The 26,762-nt window shown below is 39.4% G+C and overlaps 1 protein-coding gene across 16 annotated transcripts in view; it reads left to right on the top strand.

Annotated features, from left to right (window-relative positions):
* LOC111841957 (calcium-activated potassium channel subunit alpha-1a-like) overlaps positions 1-26,762 on the top strand; it is a 167,197-nt gene that overhangs the window by 69,042 nt on the left and 71,393 nt on the right. For all 16 annotated transcript variants that reach the window (XM_072703946.1, XM_072703945.1, XM_072703952.1 and 13 more), the window contains exons 3-5: positions 10,741-10,802; positions 25,892-25,985; positions 26,170-26,281. In XM_072703946.1, the coding sequence (XP_072560047.1) occupies positions 10,741-10,802; positions 25,892-25,985; positions 26,170-26,281 (268 nt within the window). The remainder of the gene's footprint in view (positions 1-10,740; positions 10,803-25,891; positions 25,986-26,169; positions 26,282-26,762) is intronic.

The raw sequence follows: 26,762 nt of genomic DNA, 5'->3' as shown, positions 1-26,762 counted from the left end.
GGTATTCTAGAGTCTTGTCATGCACAGTATACATAAGAGTAGAAAGAATTGTTTTAAGGAAACATAACCTTAGGTAAACACCCAGAATCATGATAACTTCTTCTGTGATGGCGTGATTTGGAACAGATTTCACCTGTGAAATCATAGCTTTCAGAGTAACAATTTCATATATGGTAGTATTTATAATATTTGTGTTATTTGGAGTTCTCCCATTGATAAATAGGCTAACATCATTTATAGACTCTTCTTTCTCTACCGTCTTACACAGCTTTGTGATGGTCGATTTTTTTCATAATACTGTATTTACATATGGTTCAATTACCATAATATTTGACATAATTGGTGATAACATGATGCATAATAATGTATTTTTAAAAAGTAATAATTTCTTTCCACCATTTTTTTGATTCATGTAATGTGTACAAAAAACAAATAATGAAAATCAGGTATAGTTATTTACATATCATATCGTAAGGTATGGTTATTTTCTCTTTAGGCTTAACAGTAAATATCGCAAAATGCTTTCACCTATAAGTCTGTACTCCTTTTGTTTGAACACTCCAAAATGTGAAAAAGGATTCTGGGGTTTCCAAAACGTGAAAAAGGGTTCTGGGGTTTCCCAAATGTGAAAAAGGATTCTGGGGTTTGCTAAATTGGCATAATGTTGTTCTTGTGATGTTCTGGGTAGAATTTATATAATATAAGCCTTTGGACTTATGATGGTACATGTTAGTTGCAATTCAGGTACATGCTTTGTTCATAGCTTTTGTATTCAGCAATCTTTGACGGAAGTGTAATTTTCTGTTTCTTTCGAATTCACTCTTGTTTTGTACAGTATGCTTGGTCAAGATAGCATGGAAACTGCGCTATATGCAGGCCTATGTTTCAGATTCAATCTATGTTCTTTGTTGAGACATTATTTTATTTAAACCGTATTTTCATCAACTGGATGAACGTTTAAGGTTTGCAAGCTGGTCTATGAATTGCATTTTTAATTAGAATGGTCTGGTTAATAGCAGTTTAAAAACCGCCTTGTGTTGTTTTTGGGGAGGGCTTCTTCTGGAGAGACGTATTAATAAGCTTCAGAGCACAGAGCAAAATGAATCGAAACTCTATGCATTTCTCATTCAGGTTGCATGGCCCTAAACCACATTCCCGCTTTTAAATTCGCTCGTGCTCTATGTAGCTGATTACTGATTACAATTACTAACACTTTCACCAACCTTCAGTATTGCCCCTTATAAATAATTTATTGCTCTGTTCAGTTTTTCTTTTCAGTTTGGTTAACTGCACCCTCTATACCAGCTCATCTCAAGACTATTAAAGTATTAATACCATAAAACTGTGAAAGTATTAAATATTAAAATAGATATATTAAACATTAATTTTTAAGAAGTGTTTTTCTTTAGCATCCTAACATAGTCTAATTGTACAAGCTGTTTAGTTGATGTTTGTTCAAATTCAACCTATATTTTCAATTGTTGGAGACCAGGAACAATATTGAATCGAATCTGGTATCTGTTTACTCATCAGTCTGTGTACTTTTACATGTTTGAAACGTGTCAGATGTGTTGCTATGAAACTTAAGCTAGTTGTTGAAGTGTGTTAAAAGTCCTTTCAACAACTGAACCCATGCAACAATTGTTCCCCGTCTCCTCTACTACTTTAGTTGAAGTGCTCTGGTCATGGTTGCTACAACAGAGTGTCTCAAGCCTGCATCTTCCACGTTACCAGGCTTCTTAAACCAGTATGTTACTGATGTGGTTAAAAACGTGTAGCGTATATGATGGAGCTTGTGATGACAGATGAAAGGGCATGTAAGAGATGGCTGCAGCAGGTGACGTGATGAGTTTTGAGCAGAACTTAATTTGGGGATGCCCCAAACACGTAAACACCTCATGTACTGGGTATTCAGTCCCCAGCGTGAAAAGGATGGTGTGGTCTCCGGTTACCTGTCCGAACAGTAGCAAAAGACACTGATATGTAGGGACAGATCAACTAGAACAATGACCGTAACCTGACTCACCCTCTGAGGCTGGACGATGCCCCCACTTCCCTCCACAGAACAGTAGTGTGAATATGAAAGGAGTTGTCCATTTAAGAAAACATTGTTGCACTTTTTTATGTTTTGGAGTTGCACAAGGGATACAAAGAGTAGAGTAAAAGAGTAACCATTTGGGTTTGACTTTCTTCACTCATACCTTGTTTCTTAAAACCCAGCTTTTTGGTAGATCCATTTTCATAATCTGAGTTGACATTTATACCTCAGTATTATTAGTGCTTAAATTATGTATATATATATAATTTAAGATCAGTTTGGTGGGAGAAAAATGCCAAAAATATATTTCCCCCAGAATAATTTACTTTCAAATGTATTATTAATTTTTCATTTATGACCTCTATTTGACTGATTTTTCCCAAATGTGAGAGATTGCAGATAACGCAATCAAGTGTCCAAAACCACTTGAGAGTTCCTGTTATTGTAAAAATATGCCGTGACGATTCCCTTGCTTCGAAAAAGGCATTACTGTGACGTTGCTTCTGGCCATTCCTCACCAATGGTTTCGCATTGACATTGTGGCTACAACTGCGTGCTGTTTAACAGCTGGTGGAATCTTCCACACAGTAATGGAGTAGGGAATGCACCAGAAAATGTTTCATCATTTGGACAAAAACAGTGTTCTTGCTGTATTGACCAATCTAGAAGTCTGTTAACACACATTCTTAACCCACAGCTACTATGTACTTTTGTATTTGTTATGTGTATAAAGTTAAAAAGGTGCAGCTTGGTATTCTTTTGAAAATAGCTACCACTTTCCATCTGAGATTTAATGTACTGGATATTTGCACTGTGGTATTCTTGGGTTTTGTGATTTAATTATATATGCAGACATAAACACAATGACTGATCTTGTGGCTGTTAGTAGCAGTTTCAGTTTGACCAGAGGGTGCAAGATCAATGTCTCCCCTTAAATGTCGAGGCATCGCGTCCCAGATTTGCATAAATAACTTTTCAGGTCCTCTGTGTGAATGATGTACACGTTTCCCCCAGCCAACTCACTTTAGCTCAACATACATCAAGATAAATGCAAAGTCCTGCTTCAGATGACAGCCGGGGTCTTTTCACTGTCAAAAAGAATCATTTTGTTTGTTTTCAGGGAGAGAGAGAAACAAACATCTGAGGTAGACTGTACTCCAGTTTTGCTTCCATTAAGCGTTTTTATTTTCATACGAGGAGGCTAGACATAGATAGTTCTTGGTGTTCAGTAGTTCTTGCAAGAAACAATTAATCCCACATACTGTAGCATCATTTTTTATACAACGACTATTTTTAAACTGGTGGATCAGGTTGACCCTTTAATTTGCTGCTTTCAATAACCACAATTAACACCATTTGATTTTATAAATACTGATGCTGAAAATACTCTGCAAACAACCATAAGGTCCAAATTTGTCAGAAAATTTCTGTTGTGGATGGCAATGGAAATATTTCTGACAGTTTTTATACGTTAAGGCATACTGTTATTTAACACCTAAACCTGATATAAATACTCAACACATTTAAATGTAATTGATATTTTAAAATTGCATGATGTGCTTTGTAGTGATATTTTATTACATTGTTTCAAATATGTGGCATGTTTGTTTCTTTTTTAGGTTCCCTTAGATGAAATTAGAGATGAGACATTGGGCTTATCTTACCATGCATGCATGTATTGAACTTATTGAATGTCATTTACAATATGGGTAACACCAAATTAAGAGAAACATCAATAAATGTGTTTTGATAGGGAATTGGATCTCCAGGTGCCAAAAGATCAGCTTTAGTCATCGATTATTGATGTGTCTTGAATGGAGCACTATTCTTGCACTGTTATTAATCGATGGTGGTTGGCTAATGTAGAATCTGCCAGATGGGTTCATTTTGGTTGACTGTTGGTGGCTTTGATTGAACTGGTATATGATTTGCATCCTTTACATGTGCATTGGTCCAGTGTTTCAAGATTTCGGAACATTGTCATCCAGTCCCATTAGGACAGAAATATTTTGCCATGACCGCAATCATTTTGTGCTCCAGACCCTTTCAGGTTCCAGAAGTGGAAAGTTCAGGCCTAGAAAGTACAAATCCAGACCAAGGTTTAGTTTCAACCAACCAGCTGAGTACTCTGTGACTATGCCTCTTAATGCTGAACTGGTTGGTTGAAACAAAACCTTGGTCTGGATTTGTACTTTCTGGACCGGAGCTTTCCACCCCGTAGGTACAGAGTGAACAAAAACCATGCTAGGAAAGAGCACCCTGCATGGTAACGGAGCAGCCGGAACCTTTCAATGTGGGGAAACAAGCATGAAATCCAGCAGGCTCCTCTGGCGTGTGCCAAACACATACTCATTCGCTTGTTGAGGAGAGGGTGAAGGATGACTCATCTAACTATTTTTTCACCACTCAGTAGATCCCTGACTGTGCCCTTTTCCAGCACTTTACTAGTGAAAGTTTTTTTTTTTTTTTTTAGGTGTAATAAGGGGTTTATATGATGCAACCCGAACACAGTATGCCTCTCTGTGAAACGTTCGACAGACTATACTTCCTGCTCACACTATTCTTCATTTTTTAGTCTGTTCATCTGGATGGATTTTGCTTTGTATCTTGGACTAAAAAATATCATCTGGGAGTCATCAGATTTATGCCCAGTTGCCCTGTGTTGAATATGTCATTAAACATCAACAAGTCTTTGTCTGTGAACCTCGTCTGCAGTCACTGAGGTCCTGTTGTAATCAGTCTTTGTGGACAACTTAACAAACAGTAAAATATTGGAAAGACGCATTGCACTACCTAAAGACAATTCTATTCTAGATTCTATAGCAATTACTTTTTATGGGTGATGCCTAAGGTGGGTTATGTTGTAATACAATGAGAAAACGTATCAGTAGAATCTTAAATATTGACTTTTCCCCATAGATAGATTTGTGTACAGGTACAAATTGTGTTACATGGAAGTGGTCTTTCGCGTGAGGGTGGGCTTCTATGCTGTTACCACGACCGCATAGTTCAGGATGGATGCTGTACCATGTTTGTTTAATTAAAAGCACTTGGCACCGGGTGCCCGTGGAAACAGGTTTCTTGGCCCAGGCCAAGATCCACCGCCTTGTTCAGCATTTTTCCTCAATGCCTGACAGAAACAAGGCTCGCGTCCCACCTAATTGTTTATCGAGTGAATTATGCCGAGGCCTGAAATGAAGCAATACAGACGATGGCGTTTTCATTTGAGATTGAGGTGCGCTCTTTATTGTTTTGGATGGCCCCTGAGCCATGGGAGTAAAGAAACCCAAATGGGAAATACACCAGCAGCAGTTCAGTCATGAATAGAATGTCAATCACATGGAAAGGATTGGGTACTGCACAAGGGCTCCATAATGATAATATATGCTTGATGGAATCTGGTTAGCGTAATGCTAATCCGGAGTATGTGACATATCATACGTTCTGCAGCACAGTTATACCGCAGCAACTTGTCACCTATATAACGATTTTACTTGCTGTTTTGTTCAGTTTTGTTTTGTGTTTTGTCTGTTTCATGTTTTGTCTGTTTTTCGAGAATGTATTTTGTGACTGGGAAATGAAATTGGGACTCAGTTATTAAGTTTAATTCTAACTTGCCCCCAACATAATTCCCATCCCAAAATATTATCAGATGTAGAATCCGGTACGAATAATACAGTATGATTGATATATTCTCTGCACTGCAAAACTGTAGTGGGTAAGTGGTTGGAGGTTGGATGGATGATAAATTCAGCTTTTCTCAGCTTTTCTTCTGTTCACATTTATTGCCTGTCATGTATGTTAGCCTAAGGCAGTGTTTCTCAACCCGGTCCTTAGGGACCCACAGCCGGTCCATGTTTTTGCTCCCTCCCAGCTTCCTGCGACAGTTCACATTTTTGCTCCCCTCCGGCTCCCTGCAGATCTGCAGGTCCCCGAGGACCAGATTGGGAAACACTGACCTAAGGGAAATTAAATTTCATAAAGAGGGTCAATGGTAAGAGCTTCTGTGGACTTCATATTTGGTTAAGATCTCCTAGTTAAATGTTTGTTTTTGATTTTGGGCCACACAGACTGACCAGTTCTTCTGGGGCACCACTGCATTTGAAACTGTCATAAATTAGCTTTGCAATTAACGTGACTGTGGCCGCGATTTCGGTTATGAATCAGGGATTCCGTGTAGTTTAGTCCATCACAGCTAATAAAACAAAAGACAAATTAATGGCACCTCCTGGCAGTTTGTCCTGACGCTCCAAAACTCCAAAAAAATGTAATACTTTCTCAGTGGTAGGTGATTTCAATGCTATGTTACTTTAGCTATCTTTGCGTTAATGTGGCCTGAGGTTCCGGGTTTTGAAAACATTTCTGCAAGCGGTATTCAGTTAGGAAGCAAAACCCTGGATGGAAGACGAATGTATTGCATGACATGGCAAAGTGCCGAGCAAGCCCCCAGACAGGTGGGAGCCTTTCAGGGTGTGTGTGCGTGCGTGCGTGTGTGCGTGCGTGTGTATGTATATATATATATATATATATATATATATATATATATATATATATATATATATATGAACAGGCTGAACAAAATATTCAGAATCAGTGTCTTGAATGCATGTGCACAAAAACTGTACCTTTTTCCATCTCTGGAGCATCTAAATGTCAACAGATTCGATTCCTGTTACTTGGCTTAATTAGACTTTAGACTGACTTATGATGCTAATTTGTTTACTTTTGTGAATTACTTTGACTACTGCTATTCTATTGCTCTGACATCTTTCGTATCGTTCTCCTAATACTCTCTTAAAGCGCTTTGAGCCTGAAGAAGATGGCGAGGCAAATAAAATGTGTCATTATTATTAAATGTACCATCGAAGCCACACTTTCAGATTAAATGGTGCTTTATGGGAACATTTAACTCGAACAACCCAGGGTGAAATGCCCGTGGTTTTTCCATACCCGTGACGTGAGGGCGGGTTCCCTCCACTAAATGACAGCGCGGGGGCAACGTGACTCTCGGTGGGCCGAATGCGTCGGGGGAGTGTCGATCACGACTGAAAGGCTCTGCGGCGAGTGCGGTAGGTTCGCCGCCTTACAGAAGGTCATTAGTTCATGTGGAGCGGGGCTGCCTGTCTGTTCTGATTCACCACAGGTGATGTGTGTAATCCAGATAAAGAGCTAAGGCTGCCAGACACGACTATAAAGTAGCTTCAGGTTCAATTCCAATCTGATCCATGGTTTAGCTCAATGCCAGATTCTGTGGGTTTTCTAAGCAGCGCCTGCTTGTTTATAAATATTTCCGGGACTCCTAGTTAGCTTACTGCTTTCGGCTTTATTATTGGCTTGGAGCGTGACACTGCCTGCAAGCCTGTGGAGGGGCTTTGGGCCCTGCGAGTACAGCGCCACGGCTAAAGCTCGCCGGTGAGTAACTAGGCTAGGCCTGGGAGACACTACAAACGGCTTGATTCCGTTTTAAAGCAGTGACCTCCCATCCTGCTCATCAGTAAGTAAAGCTAGCAGGCTTCTGCCTGGGAATAAAGGTGGAGTGGAGATTGATCCATGCCAGATCATTTCCGATTACCATCCGTATATTTCATCCAAGCATTGATGTGGTAGTTTTACCCTTCTACCGCCTCATACACACACACACACACACACACACACAAAAAAACACCTTTGACCCACTGTATAAGCTAATTACGCCCCCTAGTGGCATTGTATTTTCAGAAACAAATGCTATTTGTTTCGAGACCTTATTATTCTAGGCACTAGGTGCTGAGAGTATGCTGGATTTTCCCTCAGGATGCATGAATATATTTGTATGTATTTGTGTTTTCTGCATTAACAATGGATCACATGCAGAAAGAATACAGGGGGGGGGCAGTCAGCTATATATGTATGGGCCCTGGTCATTCCCTCAGCCCTTCTGTATTCCTCATATCCCTCGAACCATTTGAAAAACAAAGACCAGCCATAAAAAATACATGAAAGTGTTTTCTTTTGAGCAGGCCAACAATGTGGAGTGACAATCCGAATACACATCATGGAAAAATAATCAGCCCCTGTCCATGTATTATGCATGCCATGATCTGCTTTTGCTCCAAGTCTATTGTATGATGCCTAAATGTCGAGGGCTGAACATGTTGGACTGCTGCTGGAAGACCTGCTGTTCTTCAGGTTGAGCTCTCTCGAAATAGTTCGGCGATAGCTCTCATGTCATGGCTATACCGTATATATGTGGTGTGTTTGGTCATTCTACTCCACAAAATTCCTTCCCCTCCACGTTAAATAAAACCGTGTACGTTCTGTTTGCGAGCTTGTGCGCCCCAGAGCCTCCGCTTATGCAGAGGGAGCCATAAATCTCATCTGCTCATCATGTAGAAATGGTATTTTTTATGCAGAGTTCCTTGCCAACAATCTGCTTAATGAAAGGACTTTCCGGTTTAAAGAGAGCTTGTCTGCCCTTCTAGTGTTCTGAATTTAAAGGTTACCCTGATGACTACCTGGTTATGCCCTATTCCACTTGTGATTTTTTTCAGTGATGATTCCTATGAACTCCTTACAAGTGCTCAAGGCGTATTATACTAATGCCGACGACTCATTAAAGACATCCTGCTCAGTTACAGTATGTGATGAATGTTAAGTTCTACAGCGAACGTTATTCTGCAGATGTAACTACAAGGAACTAATAAGGAGATGATTTCCGTATTATAAAGCTAATTTTTCTATTCTCTTTTAGCGTCATCATTGAAAGACCACTGAGCATGGAGTCAGTACCATGGACAGAGACAAAAGCTACTTCTTCATATTTGCAGTCTTCTTTTTTATATGTACAAAATGACTTGAAGGCGTTATATATAACGTATATCGTATATGAAAATGTATCATTAAAAAGGGTAGCAAGGATCATGGAGCCATGCATTGCAGTTTGCTTAAATAGAGTCAGAAGCCAGCTATTTTGCGTGATGTTAAGTTAAGCTGCCTCGCCACGGATGACACATCTCCACCTGTGGTCTCCTTTAGTTTCTAGGAACAGACACTGGATACGGCGAGCCTCTGATTATGTTTCGTGTGGCCTCCTGATGTTGGATCTGGCAGCTGACAGTGAACACTTTGTTGCTCTGGCACTGCTCTGGCTGACGTTTATTAACCCGAGGTCTCCCTGCCGCAGATGATTTTTTTTTGTGGGGGGGGGGGGGGGAACGACAATGCACTTTCTTTGGAAGTCTCTGCACCTTCCCCAACTCGCACAATAGCTTGATTGCATTGCCACATGACTCTCGTGGTATACATAATAATATAATGTGATTGCGTATTGGTGCTGCTGATAAGACGTTTCTGTTCATCTCACAGCTGTATGTGGACAGGCGTGCAATCAGCCAAGGGAAAAAAAAACCCAACACGACGTGCTTTGACCTTGATGACATGCAAAGGTCCTTCTATATAATGATAGATAATTGAAGATGTTTCCTGAGCTTAGGGGGATCTAATCGTATCCCATTTCTCTGTGATGTGATGCCACTTAATGCGTGAGCAGGACCCAATGAAAAGTTGTCACTTCAATCCACCTATCAAATGCAGTGCAGGAACACAAAAGATGATGATGATGATGCAAAGGAACTCCCACATAGCATAAAGTAACTATTAGGCTGTGCAACAAATCCTTTATAATAGCATTACTATAAATAAAGATATATGTGGGGTTTCCTACAGAACGTCAATTTACTGGCAATTTTTTCAGCACAGTTCCCTCACATTATTGTGACAAATGGATAGTTCCAGCTGTATTCTCATTCTTTTATGCTGGGATTGATGAAAAATTCCTTTTGTCTGGATGAAATGCAAATGCCACTTTGTCTTAGTCATGCAACACTTAAAACTTAAGATTTGAAGACACTTTATTTCATTTTTTGTTTTTAATTTGTAATACTTTATTGCAGAATGTTGTACTTAATTTGGATATTGTTTAAACTGTGTTTAAACTTGCTTCACTATTTCCCCCCCATGTCCTTTAACATTTAACAAGCTTACATGTGTTAACGATGGATTTTAATTCTTAACATTAAAATGTAAAGTACCCTGATTAGAGATGAACTAATTTCACATTTTGTATTAGTCAGCACAATAATGGGCTTTGCGTCATTTTTTGGTGAAATAATTTATTTCAGTTAATGGTTTTTTTCCTCTGCATAATTTTCTTAAATAACTTGTTTGTTTCATTAAGAACTGGGATTTTCATATGGAAATAAAAATATTTCAAAGTTAAATTGGGTAATGTGCACTAAGTTCCATTTTAAATACTGAGTAGTACTTACTGAATAACTATATTTCTCTGTATTTTTGCCAATCAGTTTTTCCACTTGAAGTTCGCAGTTTCGTTTTAAACAAAAACATACTGTAACTAGAGCTGGCTATTATTTGGTTAATCATCGTTTCTTATTAAATGTAAGAATGAATGACAGGGACAACTTTTGAGACTTCCTGTAATGTAATGAGCTCAGGAAATTAAGGTTCCTCTTAATAAAGGTGTTTACCACTAATAACATTGAAGATGATGGAATATATCAAATAGAATGTATAAAATGTATTTGAGTAATGAGTTTGAATGGGCTATTTTGAAGGCAGTTTTTCGTACAGCCATCAGCTGTTGTGAATGGTCTTCATGTTGACATTAAGTTCTCTGCCTAATAATCCCCCTTCTTTTGTTTCAGGTGGTTCTCGTCTTTGTACTTAGCATTGCTGCCCTTATAATATACTTCATAGACTCCTCTGAGTAAGTACTCTTCCTTTCCTATGTTGATGTTTGTTTTGCTACTAATAATATTTTTACCATGCGGTATAATGTACTCACTTTTCAAGGATTACACCAAAAGTATGTGTTTATTTTGCAGCTTATCATGTACTGTAAGTGAACAGTGTTGTTTGTTGAAAAGCAAGATTCAGACAAATCTGGCTGTCATGAAAATGGCTACAATAATCTGACAGACGTACAGTATCAGGTTTTTATTGTGAACAATGGGAATTAAATTTCATCATTTAACATCTTGAATTCTTTTAGCCAGATGCAAAGCAACTTACGATTATATGGGATTATATAGAGTGGTCATACTGTATATCTGCATATTTATTTGTAAATGAAATGAGTCACTGTTAAACATAGAGAAGTTGTGCATTTATGTTTTTAAAGAACAGCATACAAAGAACTGCACAACTGAAAAATGCACCGTCTAGTTCTCCCCCAAACCTTCTGTAAGATATCTCTACTCTGCTTCCTGGCAACGTACTTATTATTTTTTGTCAATGGAACCAAGCAACATGAAGCAGTTTCCATGACAACTGCTGGCAAATTACCTTGATTTTTCTCCTCCCTTCCTCCTCTCTGCCTTAAAGCAGGTGGTCAATTTGCCCTGAACGGTCAATGTCAAACTGCCAACCAATAGATTTTAGCGCTATGATGACACCCACATGAAATTTTTTAAATGTTGCACCATTTTGAAAGCCTTTGTTTCTTTCTAGTAAAGGGGGATTTCAAAGCACTGTGTATGATTCATGCAATTTTAACAGATCAAAGAAAAAAAAAACACACATGCATACACGTTTTAGGTGATTTACCCGTCAATAACAAATTGCCTAAAATGATCATAGGAAGGAAATAATGAGAAGTAATGTTCAATAATCAGGCTGACCAATCGGGTAGCGGCTTTCTAATTTCCTTCCGTTTGAACAGCTTGAATTGTGGCCCTTGGAATGCAGCGTGTGAATGGATGATTAAAGTTGTGAAGCACAAGCCCTTCCTCCCATTATACTCCTCAGGGAGTCGGCATTATGCTAGTGTTCGTGCACTGCACTGGTGCCCTTTTCACAAGTCTGCAGTGTGATGCCCGTTGGCGATGGAATCCCTACTCCAGGCTTTTTTGTCGAGAACATCAATCCAAAACCCAGTGTTTAAACTCTTATTTTGTTGTTAAACCGTCAAACATTAAAACAATGGAGATTAAACATATTGAACGATCAAGACGTACATCTCTAATCTTGGTTCTCTCCCTGTCCATTCCCCAAAAAAGTATGTTTTAGTATGTAAAGGTAAGAAATGCATGAAACATTATTTTTGACTTTTAATATGTTTTTGTTTTCATAATTATTTTTCAGTTAAGCAAACAGGATGCAAGTGTAACATGTTTATTAGACTTCATAGCCACGTATTTTCTCTTGATCTGGGCTCAACTTTCATGGTACTAAAAGTACTATTTCATTAACTATTTGTGGTTTTGGTTATGTACTGTGCATAATTTTGTGACAATGTGTAATTTTACCAAAATCGGATTTTTACCCTTGCACCAAACTTTAGAACAAACAGTCACTGTAAGCCATTTTTTAAACTAATTAAGGGTCCAAAGCACATTGTGCTATGGACCATTATTGATTGTCTTAGGAGTATTTATTATTTTTCTGCCCTAAAACTGAATGTGCAGCCTAAACCGTAAGACCGAGGCCGACCAAACTTGGTAGGATGATGTCAATGTCAATTCCTACCCACTACACAGACCCTCCAACCCAAGTCATTCAGTCAGATGGGGGCGCTGTAGTGCCCACCATACACTTTTCAGCCAATATCTCCTGTCCTGTTAGTCCTACAATTGAAATTCTTTTTTCTACAGATACAGACAGATATTCCCTACAACTACACTTTCAAAGTGAAACTATTAGGCTCTGCCTACTTAGATTTTTTGCTAATTTGCATAATTTACAAAACTTACTTCTGCCTTAAAGTCCTACACTATCTGACCAAATCAGACAAATTAGGTGTCAAACCGATCAATCCTCTGAGCTGATCAATTGTTGATCAAAAGTCTGACATTTCTGTATCATACGGCCATCTGCCATGCCCAAACTCCACCTAAATTTGGCCAGTTTCAGTCTGACTGCTATAACTTCTCCCTGCCTTAGCCTACCTTAACCAAACTTAAAATCCTACCTCCTTCTCCATTCTGGGGACACCATACAAAGTGGCCCGCATTTAGTCAATAGGGGGCGCTACAAATACCTACTTCCAATATCTCCTGAACTGCTTGGCCTATTCAAGTGAAATTTGGCAAATGTCTACTATGGCCAAGCCTGAGGTCAGATCCATAGTATGGCAGTCATTAGTCATACAATGGTGGCCATAATTAGCCTATGAAAATCAAGCATACATTTGACAGGCCTAGCAATCACCAATCTCAACTAAATCTGGATGGTCCATGTGTCTACAGACCCTGACCTCACCCTGGTAAGGGCACCCCAGTCTGCCACATGGGGGCGCTACAGTGACAACTTTTGCGTTTCTGCCTATTTCTCCAGAACTTTCAAGCCTACAGTTGACATTTATTACCAGGCCAATTCAGTATGACATGCAAATCAAACAATATGTAGAACTTGGTTCTCCATCTTTGCGTTTTTGCGTAATTTATATAGGTCTGAAAACAGGACTTTTCGTTAACCTCCTAGGATTTTCTCCCAACCTACATAAGTCTGGTATCATTTAAATCCGGAGACAGTACTTATAAATAATTATTTAAAAAATCCTAAACTTTCTGTAAGGTATGGCCACCAGCCACACCCAGACCATACAGGTGCCACCCCCATATCTCAGGCCTGCCTCAGCCAATCATCACCAAACTTTTGTGCCGATCGGTCAAACGGGGGCAATACAGCAATATAACATACCTGTATAAACCTGGAAAATCAGTTCATCTTACATTTTTCTCATTTCTGTTCCAGTGACATATTACTGGTTAAAATCCTTTGTACTGCAAGTTCTGTGAGTCATGCCAAATCATGTTTCAGCCAATCCTCACAAAATTTGACCCACTAATTTAGCACTGGACCACAAACAGACCCTCCAACTTTGGTGCTGATTGGTCAAACGGGGGCGCTACGGCCACTGTGCATATGTGTGTAAGACCCACCTTTGCTAATTCACATAACTACTCAGACCATAAGACCCAAACCATGCATGCACGAGACGGTTCTACATTGGTGATATTTCTCCTAAACAGATACAAGCACATTTCCCTTCTGTTTCTCATCTACCCATTTTCCTTTATCCTAACTTGATGAACATTTCTACTGTAATGTCCAAATGTCAGGTCTCATCCTATCATAGTAGTATTTCCTACTTTCTGACTATTTAAATACATTGGCCACCAGTTACAGTCTGTACTTCATTTCCCATCATTAGTGAACTTCTAACTTTATGCCATTCACTCCATTCCTCCCCATTGCTTCTGTCCATTAGCTTTGGACCTGTTTGTCACTGCTTGCAGTTTATCTTTTGTATTATTTTTACATGACATTTTAATCTTCATCATTTTCTTGGTCCATTTCACGTTCTTATGTAAGTGCTTTTGAAATACTGAAACTGGGAGATTGCGTTTCGTTGTCTGCAATATTTTCAGGGCTTGTCTCTTTAAGCATTGGTCATGTGACACTCGTGCGCATGGATTCAAAAAACTCATCTGTTTATTATAAGCGTCCTGAATGACAGGGGGTAGCACTCGGAACTCTTTCTCTATATGGGGATGTCCGTGCTTTTGGAGGTCAGCCACCATCCATAAAAAGGCCTCGGAGATAGAGCATCCTAAGTGCTTTACAGAAGGCAATCCCCACAGTAAGGTTACTCCTTTAAGGAAAATTAATTGTCAGAAACTATATGAGAAGTTTCATGTTACGTTTATGAGCCTGAAGATCCATTAGTATGACTGATGGATTTACAGTACATCACTGTTGCTATGGTGATCAATAATCCAAATTCCAGTGTTATTTTGGCCTTCTCTAGCCCTCTGTAACTTCCCTGTTAAAAAAGGCTACTCAACAAATATATTTTTAGTCCATTTGCAGGAAAAAAAACTCTTTTAAATTCCTTATGAATTTGATGTGCAACCTGGAATGAACGCAGGCAAATTTATGCTTTAATATTGGTGCCATAAAACATCTACGACCAAGTAAAAGCCCATTTTTTCTACCACTTAGTCTATGGCCTGTGAAAGTCGGCAACATAACCATTCAAGTCGTACTTTGTTAACAAAATGTGTGTGGCGTTCTTTGTATAGCAAAGCATCACATGGTAAAACATTTTACTCAACCTGCTTTTATATTTTAAGTATTCCATTCCTCATTAATGAACATTAATGTGTAAAAAGTCTATTAAAATGGCTGCAGAGGAGCACAACATTATATTATATAGTGAACATAATTTGGTGCGCTTAATTATCAGATATTGACTGTAGCTATACAATTTGTAAATAGAGTTGTGTGATTGTTAATTCAGTTAATATTGTGATTACAGTGTTGCTTCCTAATGAAAAATAATTTATAATGACTTTCCACTCTGCTAATTTATACATCACAGATATAAAATGTATTAGTGTATTGTGTAAAATTTACCCATGAAATGAGGCGTAGAGTTATATGGTTAAATCTATATTCGGAGCCAGCAGTGAAGACGGCGCCCCTTATTACCTGACGCGCATCTAATCACAGATACACAGAACGCCACCTCGATTATGGGCACGTTTCGAGACCCCCTGATCTGCAATGTGACATTTCTTGACCATTTCCATACTTCTGTCTCTTGAAATCTGTGCTTCACCTCCATCCTGACTTGCGTTTATGAAGTCGGCTTTCAGACACATTGTGCCATAGATATCTGTCAGTACCAAGCTGAAAGTTAACTCGTAAAAACTGCCAAGTTTCCAAAGTTTCCACGTTCCAGTGAACTTGCTATCCATCTTTAGTTTGAGGTTTCTGCTATGTTATGTACTGTACTAACAACTTCAGGAGGTTTAAATGGATCCTAGTGCTTGGCCAGTCTCCTGTGTTATTTGATAGATGAATCCGGGTTCTACGGAAGCTTTCAACGCATTCCGACAAGCAGCCAGTCCAGCTACGCAAATGAAATTGTTTAATTTCCGTAATGTGAGGGGTCAGGGCTTTTGAGGAACAGGGAATGAGGCTGGCTGCTGTCTTACAGCAATCATCATTACTCAGTAAATGAGGGGGAAACGGGCTGCCATTTAAATCGGGCTGTCTTTGTGTGCCTGCATTCCCGTGCGTTCGCGCTCGCTTGCGGTTAGTAGCTGCATCACTCGCCGATTGCACTGATTTCCACATTTATTAGCGAGGGCGTCTGATGCGCCGGAGAAAAATCTGTCCGTAGGTCAGAGAGAACCAACAGACCCTCGATGGGTAGCGACGCAGGAAAAGGACATGCGAATAAAGCAGCTGTGGAGAAAAATAGTGAGTTTTTATTCTGTCATGGTTGTACAATGGCTTGTTAAAAAAAGTAGGTATGACAGATTTTCCTGGAGGAGGACTTTCTTAAGCATCTCCGACCGTTAGGTCATCTTCGATCGCAGTCCTCCTTTCGGGAATAGCGAGAGGCACTGTCACTTCTGTTCCTCTTCCTGGATTATTCATTTAAGATGTGTCTTTACATCGAAGGGTGTTTGGTTTTACCAGCCAGATGGCCTGGATTGGCTCTTGTTTGGTTGTCCGCCTTGGAGCTTGAGTTACACCTATAGCCGTAGTGGGTGTCTCTCTCCTCTCGCCCCTGTCACACTATAAACAATGCGGTGTAGTTTTTCACTTAATGCGTTTAAACGGGGTAACTGAAGAAAACGATCTTTAAAAATTAACTGAGCTTCACCAGACTCAACACCAACGCCAAGTTTCAAACGGCATACATTTATTTGATATAGAAAATATGTAGATTCTATAAAAAAGACTTGTGCCGCAGTACTGGGAGATTGTCAGCACCCTTAAGATTTAGACTTATGAGGCTGCTGACGTTTGGAAGAACTGTGTGAAAGATGGGCACCTTTTATGTGCTTTTCACACGCTGCCTGCGTTTTGTTGTAAGCTGTAATATACGGGCCAGGAAAGGCCAGGTCTAAATAAAGGCCTTTTTATAGGCCATTGTACCTGTACTTAAAGTTACAGGTATGCTGATACAGTATTCCTCTGCCAGCAGCTCCTTCAATGTAGAAGCTGAAGGGAGTTGGAGCTTTTCACCGTGCCTCCATAAAGTGAACGCTGCAGATACCCAGATCATGTCATTTGACTTTTAGCGGTCCGCCGCTATGCTCTTTTGCAGTGGTGAAGAGTTCAAGCCCAGAAAGTAAAAATTCCAGACCAGAATTTTCTTTGAACCAACTAGCTGAGAACTCTGTGACTGTGGCTCTTTATGCCCAATTGGTTGGTTGAAACAAAATCTTGGTCTGGATTTTTACTTTCTGGACCTGAAATATCTACCTCTGCCCCTTTGCACTTTGCACTGCAGTTACTCTAGCGCCTGTGTGCAGAGTTTAATGTCAGGGCACATGATTCTTTTACTTTGTGAGGATACCTCAGAGCTTCAGGTTTGGGTGTTTGAATCGAGCCAACTTCGTGTTTGTGGAGTTTTCCAGTTACCCAGTGTGGGTGTCCTCCAGGTGCTCCAGTTTTCCCCTGCAGTGCAAAGTTATGCAGTTAGGGTAACTGACATCTCTAAATTGCCCATAGAGTATAATTGTGGGTGCGTGTATGAACTCTGTGGGGACTAGTGTCCCATCCAGAGTGTAACCCAACCTTATGCCCTGAGCTATCAGGATCAGCAGATGGGTAGATGGCTCATAACTTAGGAAATACACGCATCATATAAATATATTTGAAAATCTAATAGGGTTAATATGAATTGTTTTAGAGCATCTTTACCTTGCTTTTTTTAGCACATTTATAGAGACGTCCTATTTGTTCCTGACATTTATTGCCTTGCATGTTGAATTTGGCGTTTGGCTGCTGTTAATTATTCCCCGTATAGTTTTCTAAAATCAATTTGAATTTAACCAACTTAAAATGTAGGACGTCCGAGCAGAATGAATTTTCTGGAGGAGTTAAGATAGGTATGTTATGTTCATTGGTTTGAGATGATTGTAGGGATTCTAAGTCATGCTGTTACCATAGTAACTATTTCTAGCCAAATCACTGCTTGTTTCAGGCTCATGGTGAAGTTTTCCTCTCTGGCCTCTGTCACAATGTTACTACTCATTGGTTAGCCTGGGTGTTTGGTCAGTGGCAGCCGTGGGGATGTTGTTATTAAAAGGGACGGTCTGGCATCACATGGTCAGAAATGGTGAAAATGATCAAATGTGCAAAATAGAGGATCACATTCACGAAACCTGGAAAGACTCAGTAGTGCCATTTAATCCGGGCGGCTGTTTGTAAGAGATGCTATCTGGATGCAAATCGGCGCCAGGAGCCTGTGCAGTTTCTGCAGTACAAACGCGGTGTATGGCTGCCCCCTTCAGAGCCCTGGTTGGCTGCACGCTGTACTCCTCAGCTTCTCCACCGAGCGGACCTCCGTCAGTCTAGCATGGTTGAAATCAGCTTTACCTACCCAATTGCTTACACCAGTGTTTCCCAATCCGGTCCTCGGGGGCCAACAGCCGATCCACGTTTTTGCTCCCTCCCAGCTCCCTGCAAGACAGTACATATTTTTGCTCCCCACCACGAGCTAGGAAGGAGCAAAAACGTGGACTGTCTGTGGGTCCCCAAGGACCGGATTGGGAAACACTGGCTTACACAGTTGAATGCGGGGTCAGTGCTGTTTTAATTATTCATGTGACCAGCAGCTGAGTGACTTTCCTGTGCCCCCCCTTCATGGCCTTCCACTATCTCCTTGTCCTGTTATCTCCTCTTGTCACCTATCAGTAACTAAGATAAAGTGGCACAAGGACAATATCCTGTAATTATCGCAAGTAGTCTACTCTGAGTTAAGTATGCCTCTTGGTAAATTCTTGCCAAGAACCATCCACAAAGAGCCCGAATACATTAAATATTCTCAGCAATATAAATCTTGCATCGGTAATATGTTGATTGCTACTTTACATTTGTCTGAGGTGTGCAAATGTTGAAAAAGAAGCAGCATTTATTTTGAAAGGCAACTATTCAGTTTTTTTTTTAAAGGAAATGTGCGGGGCTGCATTAACGTTTTCCCCTACTCTTCTGCGATATTTACTTATTCATCAGTGGCTTTTTTTTTCTCGTGTTTTCTGCTAAATGTTTTTAGTGCATTTTCTTCCCTGTCCTTGGTGTCTCTCTTGAACTGTATTTGAGTTTTCTAACTTTAAATTGCATGGAGTTTGTAAAAGTAATGGGCAGGTATATGAACAATATTTGTAACCTCAGTGAAATATCCTTTACCTCGTGATCCTGACCCACCTAAGCAGTTGAAAGATGGATGGATGGATGGATGGATGAATGAAATATCATTTATTAGTCTTTAGCACAGTCAAGTACGTGTGGACAAAGGAAAAAATGAATGACTTTATTAGTCACCATGAAGCATTGCTGGTATGGTGTGGGGGGAGAAAAGCTATGGATATTTTTAGTATTCTCACACTGGTTTTATTTGTCCAGTGTCTCTGATGGTGCTAAATCATTCTTTTCCTAGTTCTACTGCTCTGGCCTAAATCTATCATTGATGTATTAACCAGGCCTTGTTTCATATCATCTTTTGCCCAGGGGACGTACTGCGGGCTCATTGATGTAGGTTTTACTGCACGGCAGCCGGGCCATGTGTAAGCTGCATGCTGCCATAGCGCCCCCTAGCTCCTCATTGCTGACTGCATCGCCCAGCCTGCCCACATATCTAGTCTAATGTGTTGCACAATGAATGACTATGCATGCGTCAACGTTGTGGGCCCTTTATTTCCTTTATTTCTTCTCCAAAGATGTTCGCCCGTGCCTTCAAAGTCGAGGAACATGCTCAACACAACATTACGGTTATATTTGCCATTCTCTGTCAAATATAATGCAGACCATAATGCTGACTGAGCGTTTTTTTTTTTCCGTTATCCGGAGCAACAGGTGCTATACGACCTGCTTTTGTTCGTATGTGTATTATACGCATACGTGTTCGAGATTAGGCCATAGAAACATTAGGCCAAAGATGTATTTTTTTATGTATGTTTTATCCCTTTCTCATATTTCATGTTCGCTACTTTTAAAAAATTTGTTCCGCTTCTTCTTTTCGAGTATTGTTTTACGTTGGAATTTAGCTAGCTTGTTACGCTTATTTATGAGTTTTTTTTATGAGCTTTTTTACATTGATGTAAGTTTGAGATGCTATTAAAAAGGTGGGGGACGGACCTGTGGTTGCCCTCTGACCTTTTTGATAATATCCTGAGCACCACACTGTTTTGGCGCGCTTCATGCCAGGCTAACAGGAGAGAACGGGCATTAAATCTTCTGCTTCTTTTATAAGACACATGAATACACAGTATTGTGGGTAGTGTTGTACAGCTACTTATAGCACATGAAAGCTTATTTGAGATAGAATCTGAACAGGGCTATCAAACGGAGAATTACCGGACTAGAATGATACAGACAAGTGTGTTGTTTGTATTAAGCAGTGGATTATTTGTGAAAAAGTGAAGCATCTGTTCTTTTTTTGGTTGTGCAGGGCTTTGGTAGAGCACAGTAACAGGGTTGACAGTAACAACAGTAATCATCTGCTTACCTGCTGAGGCAAAAGGCTATTTGTGTGCCCACAGGACACATATAGGTGGCTGGTTTCCAGGATGGCTGGTCTCAATGGCACTCCATGCCTGGCTTTCACATGGGGAAAGTCATACAGATATTGTCCCAGCAGTAAACAGCTACACCTTTGGTGACCAGCTCCTTAGCCCACTGGCCAATGTGGCAGTTGGCTTACCTGTAATTGTCTCTGATGCAAGAGGCTGTCTTTCTAGGCTGAAATAGAGGTCTTACAATAACATCTAAGGGTTTTGGCTTAGAAATACTCGCTTAGTGACCATACCTTTTATACAGTTTAAGCAGATCTCAGTAGATCATATATCAAAGTTAGCTTAGATGAAAATGTTACACCCAAAAATTATCTAAAAGAGACATGATTCTTTTTCTTTTCTGCTTTTGTTGAAGGAATCTCACCTCTGAAATAAATAAATAAGTAAAATGTTAAAATGACAATGAACGCCTTTGAGGACAACTGCAGTGAAACCCCTTAGTGACTTGACAGCACAAATTGACAGTACGCTTTCAAAAACTGACTGCTGCTGTTTGCTGAAGTGTAAAGTGTCTTTAAAGTCTTTGAATAAAAACTCAGAGGACACTCTCGATGCTATAGTGTTATTGGCCATAATGATCTTCCAACTCGTATCCATTCCATGATTACCTGTTTTTGCATTCAGTGTACACGTTTTGTTTTGCAGTGTCACAGAAAATACTATTTCCTGTGGCTGTTATTTAGATGAGAAGACACTTATTTCTGTGTTCTCTGACGTTGTATATTTCTTTCCCCCTTTATAACTGCATTTTCTTCACAAGTAATTTACTATTTTAGTTCCGCAACATCTTGAAAAAACTGGATCATTGTACATCTTCTGCCTTCATTGGGGAACTTGAGATTTGTGTAAACACTAAATAACTACCCCTGTGTTGTCTGTGTGTTTTGTGGTATTTGTAAAGCTTTTGTAATTGCCATATGTCCTGTATATTGTATGTGTTTTTGTGGTTTAAAATAAGAGATGTTCCATTTGTTGTTTGTATTCAAACAAGTGACAGGTGCTGTTAGTGTCTGTCATGTGTATCCACTTCCCACTGGTGTGCACATTCAGAGCTGTTTAAAGTGTGGGCTACGTTTGTCTACTAAAGAAAAGGCCAAAACAGAGGGCTGACAAGCTATGAATTATATAAACGTGCGACAAAATGAGAGGAAAAAGCTTTAGTGATATGACAATCTACCATTAACTTGTGTCTTTTAATGAAGACTAATGTATTCCACACTTCTGCAGGGATATTTGACTGCATGTTTCATTCTTTGTCGCTCATGGGAGTTTTACGTACACAAAAATGTTCTGAGGGCAGAATGAAAAATGAGGAGGTGGGTTCAAGCAACTAGAGGAGGAGAGACCGACCAATGACATGTTTTGGTCCTGCCTCCTCAAGTTGCTTGGCCCCACTCCCTCTACAATCTGATTGGTAATCTCTCTGAACCAGTCATTTTTAGTTCTGCCCCCAGAACATTTTTGTGTAAGTAAAACTCCCATGAATTTCTTTGTCTCACTTGATTCACTTCTTCCATGTCTTCTGTACATGGATAAATGTGTATATTGTAGCCCCTTTTTACAACAAATGAGTCATTTTTTATTTAAAATAAATAAATATGCTTTACAATTAGACCTGCATTTGAACACAGATCTATAGCAGCCAATTTTTGTTATTTAAAATTTGATGGTAGGGGGTGGGAGTAATGGAACAAATTTTCATGTTGTAGAAGATATCTCCCTAGGTGTAGAACTTGTGCATTTGGATAGAAGTTAATTAATCTAGAGATTTTCCTTCAATTCCAAACGAATTTGACCTTCACTTTTTCACTGCATTCGCATGTACAAGAAATAACGTCGTAGTGGATCCTAAGCAAATTTTTCGAGCTGTTATTTTTTTTAACACCTGACATTTTCACAGAGTATTTATGCATATGTATGATAATGATTGTAGTACTTTACCTAAATTAGAACCTTTGTTAAATTCATACCAAGCAAAGAGCTTTATTAAGGATTTCAGAGCTTCATATTGCAAGGTCTTTGCTATATTGATTAGGAACTAGATTTTGTAGAACGGTGTAATAAAATGCTGTTGGGTCGTACTGAAATTATTCACCACAATCATGTCACAGCAGTGTAAAGTACATAGCTAACTAAGCAATGAAGACATTCGGCACATTGTAGCATTTATAAAATAAATGAAAATAATTCCTCACCCTTGTTCAGTAGTAGGAAAAATGTCTGGAATTGATGCTATTTATTACAGCATGGTATATACTTGATAAGATTTGTAAGTATGTATGTATGTATGTACTGTACATATGTACATATGTATGTACCTGTAAATTAATGTCATTGTTTGTAGTAAAAAGGGGAATATTACAGCATCGATCGTATTTCATTTTTCAAATTTTCTTGGTTAATGCTTTGGCTTGTTTATATGTAAAACTGGATGTTAACTGTGTGTTTTGTGACTCACCCCCTATATCATATAAAATCTTAAGCTTCCCTGTTTCATTTCTTTGATTTGTATGCACATAATATTTTTAACTTCTGTTGTGAAGAATGCAAAGGATTATATTGCTTAAATGCTTAAATTCATATATAAATCGTTAACTTTAATTGCTTTATCTCATATAAATACCCCTCCAGCACTCAACCTTCTAGAAGGCCACAGTAAGAACAGCGACCTGGTTAAATTAGCCCAGGGGTCTCCAACTCCGGTCCTGGAGAGCTACTGTCCAGTAGGTTTTCTGTCCCACTTGGCTTCTGATGAGCCAGACCTGCTCCTGGTATTTACCTGAGAACATGTGTGGTTCATCAGAAGCTTGGTATGAACCTACTGGATGATAGCTATCCAGGACCGGAGTTGGAGACCCCTGAATTAGCCAGTTTCAAATACTGCTGAGTGAGAGTGTTTGTTGATGAAGTGGCTTTGATATAAACATACAGTAGGGTCCACACAGCACAGTTGTAGATTGAAAGAATATTATGTTCTCTTTTTCTCATCAAAAAATCCTGTGACACTAGCAACTTAGGTGCACATAGTATTCATTTGCATTCTTAGCATAATCACTTGGTGATTAAAAATAAAGAGACAATAAAGCTGAAATTTGAAATATCCGATCATTAATTGTAATTCTGGATGTTTATTATATATAAACGTTGGTATTTGAATAGATTTTTAATTGATTTTGAGCAATTCAATGGATATCATGGATAAATATTTTTTAAATGACAGTCTGACTCCAGAAAATGATTTTTTTTTTCCTGTCGTAGTATTTTACGCAAAGTTTGCTCTTAAAACAATTCAGATTGACTAGTGGGAGATTAGTACTGCTGCTAAGTGTTAATTACAGTTGTCTCAGTATCAAACAAATGTTCACCAATTACCAAGCTGTTGCTGAATCTTCTAGAATCTAGAATATGTGTGATATTGCCCTATAGAGGGCGCTGCAAAGTTAGTTGTTATTTTTGATGTTGTACTGTAGGGACATGGAGAACGAGGTCTAACAAACTCATTATACAAATGACACTTGTCTGAAAATATGTGAGCATGTCTCCAAAGCTTTTGAAAAGAGTATTAGCCTGATTACCCTAGGGAGCAGAATTCAGAGCGCACAAAGCATGCAATGAAGTGGAATTCAGTGACCTGACTCTGTGTCTGACAGGAGGCCCTATGCTTCCTGCTCTATGCTGACACCTGCTTCAATGCAGATTAAAATATTCAAGCCAGTCAATCCTTACTGTGGCCTTCTGGGAGGTGGAGTGCAAGAAGGAGTGGCTGTTGTTTTTAGTGCACCCCCCAGTCCACAGCAATAGGTACAATTATCAGCTTAATTTAGGGCAGTGTTTCCCAACCCAGTCCTTGGGGAACCCCGGACAGTCCACGTTTTTGCTTCCTCTCAGCTCCCAGCACACCTATACCAGGTTTTCGGTGTTCCTGATTGGCTGGGAGGGAGCAAAAACGTGAACTAAAGACTGGAGTTCCTCGAGGACTGGGTTGGGAAACACTGATCTAGGGGATTACAGACATTGGTACAGCATACTTTTGGGGCTAGTTTTAGTGGGTTTGTCAACACTGGGTTGTCGTTTAAGGCTTTGCGATTTATTACCTTCATATTTAATTACTAAAAAGCCATTTACTATTTATTGATACATCCAGTAAATCAGATATGATTAATTGTTCTTTGTGTTTTTATTGGGTTTTGTAGACAATAGATTACGGTACATGTTAGATTGATGTAAGCAATGTCCCTGTAGTTACACTGATGGCCTTGGTCTTTGCCAAATTTCTATTATATTGGGTATCACCTCTTTTTATCTTTATTGATATTTTTGTGGTTATGCCAACACCTGGGGTGTCCCGCAGACGTGGGTGTGTTGCGTTGCCTTTTTTGTTTAAGCCAGCGAGCTGTCAGAGACCTGCATGTGACCTGAGCCAATCGCTGTGCCATCCCTGCACACCGATGCTGCCACTCACGCCACCCAGTGGGGAGCCTGCTGAAAAGCAGGCGGTTATTGCCCCCCTCCCCCAGGTTTCACCTGTTTTGTTTCTGCCCCACGTTAAATGTGGTTTTTTACCAAGCCATTACATTTTTCCATTTCGATTCTTAGTGCCCGATACTGGCATTACTGGTTCCAGTGCACTCAATGCTACTGTATTGCTATGGCTGCTTGAATACACATAATATGGACACGAAACCTGCATGCACTAATTAACCCTTAAAGTACTGCTTCTGCAATTATGTTGCAACTCTCTTGAAATTATAACTCTCTAAACTATTCTCTTTCTTACTTAAATGTCAGATTTGAAAAAAAATCTGTACTCTCACATGTCAGTGTAACACACATTAAAGTTTATAAGTAATTTCTGTGTGATAAACTTTACTTATACAATTATTTTTAAATCACACTTTAATTTCAGAACTTGTAACTGCTCCCTTCCTCTGTCTTTTATGTAGTTTGAGACATTGTTCTATATGAGCAATTCAGTTCTTTAAGGGTTAATCTGGGGTACCAAGATGTATTGAAATTACATGCCTGTATGAATATATATGCATGATTTTATTCTTTTCTACAGAGAACAGTCTTGACAAAATCAGTGCACCTCTTATAAATGTTTTATTTCTGTTCAGAAATTGTTTTTAATAGCATTTCCAGGAAAGAAGAATGCATCTTAAATTGTCTGATAACAAGATATTGAACAGATACAAAAATTCTAAAACAGTGCACATTAAATGCTAAAATCTCTCTTTCATTGTTGTTGTTTTAATAGCCCCATAGAGTCCTGTCAGAATTTCTACGAAGATTTCACGTTACAAATCGACATGGCTTTCAACGTCTTCTTCTTATTGTACTTTGGTCTCCGCGTAAGTACAAAATGTCCTAAAAATGTATAAGATGGCTTTTTGGCCTGTCAGCTAACTGAAGACTGAATAAATATTTTTTCAGAAAGTCAGAATTTATCTGAGATTGGTAGGAAGTGATCGTAGGCATTTTAAGTGCTTAGCGAAAGAAACTCTCTCTGCTGTCAACATGATTTGTTTCCCACAGTTCATTGCAGCCAACGATAAGCTCTGGTTTTGGCTGGAGGTGAACTCGGTTGTGGACTTCTTCACGGTTCCACCAGTGTTTGTGTCTGTGTATTTAAACAGAAGCTGGCTGGGTAAGTCCCCCCCCCCCCCTTCCCGCCTTGTTTGGGCTTTCCTGTTTGAGAAATTACTTCCTGGGGTGTGAGTCAGCGCTCGCCTCGCATTGAAAGTGATGATGTAGAGCACCACTGTCATCACACAAAACACAAACGAATCGCAGGGAATCTATAGAAATCTGTAAAAAGACCAGGGGCAGGTGATGTCAAAATAAATAAGTGAAGCGTGCCGTTTCAAGACTGTAGGAGAACAGGTTCTGCTTACCCTAATGGACACTGTGCCCCGTATTGGGTCAGTCTTTGGGAAAATGAAAGGATGTCTGAATGGTTGTTTAGTTGTAGACAGAATGGGGGTAAGACAAAAGTTACCTCTTGGAACTGGATCTCAATGTAGCGCGATAAATTAGAGAGCTGATATACCGAGTTAAAGTTTTATAGCGCTGTTTATATTTGTTTGTCAGATTTTTTTGCATGTAACCAGCTTCAGTCTTTTTAAGTA

This window comes from Paramormyrops kingsleyae, chromosome 20 (genome assembly GCF_048594095.1).
Source record: "Paramormyrops kingsleyae isolate MSU_618 chromosome 20, PKINGS_0.4, whole genome shotgun sequence".
Taxonomy (NCBI): Eukaryota; Metazoa; Chordata; class Actinopteri; order Osteoglossiformes; family Mormyridae; genus Paramormyrops; species Paramormyrops kingsleyae.
This window is presented reverse-complemented; position numbering and strand designations above follow the sequence as displayed.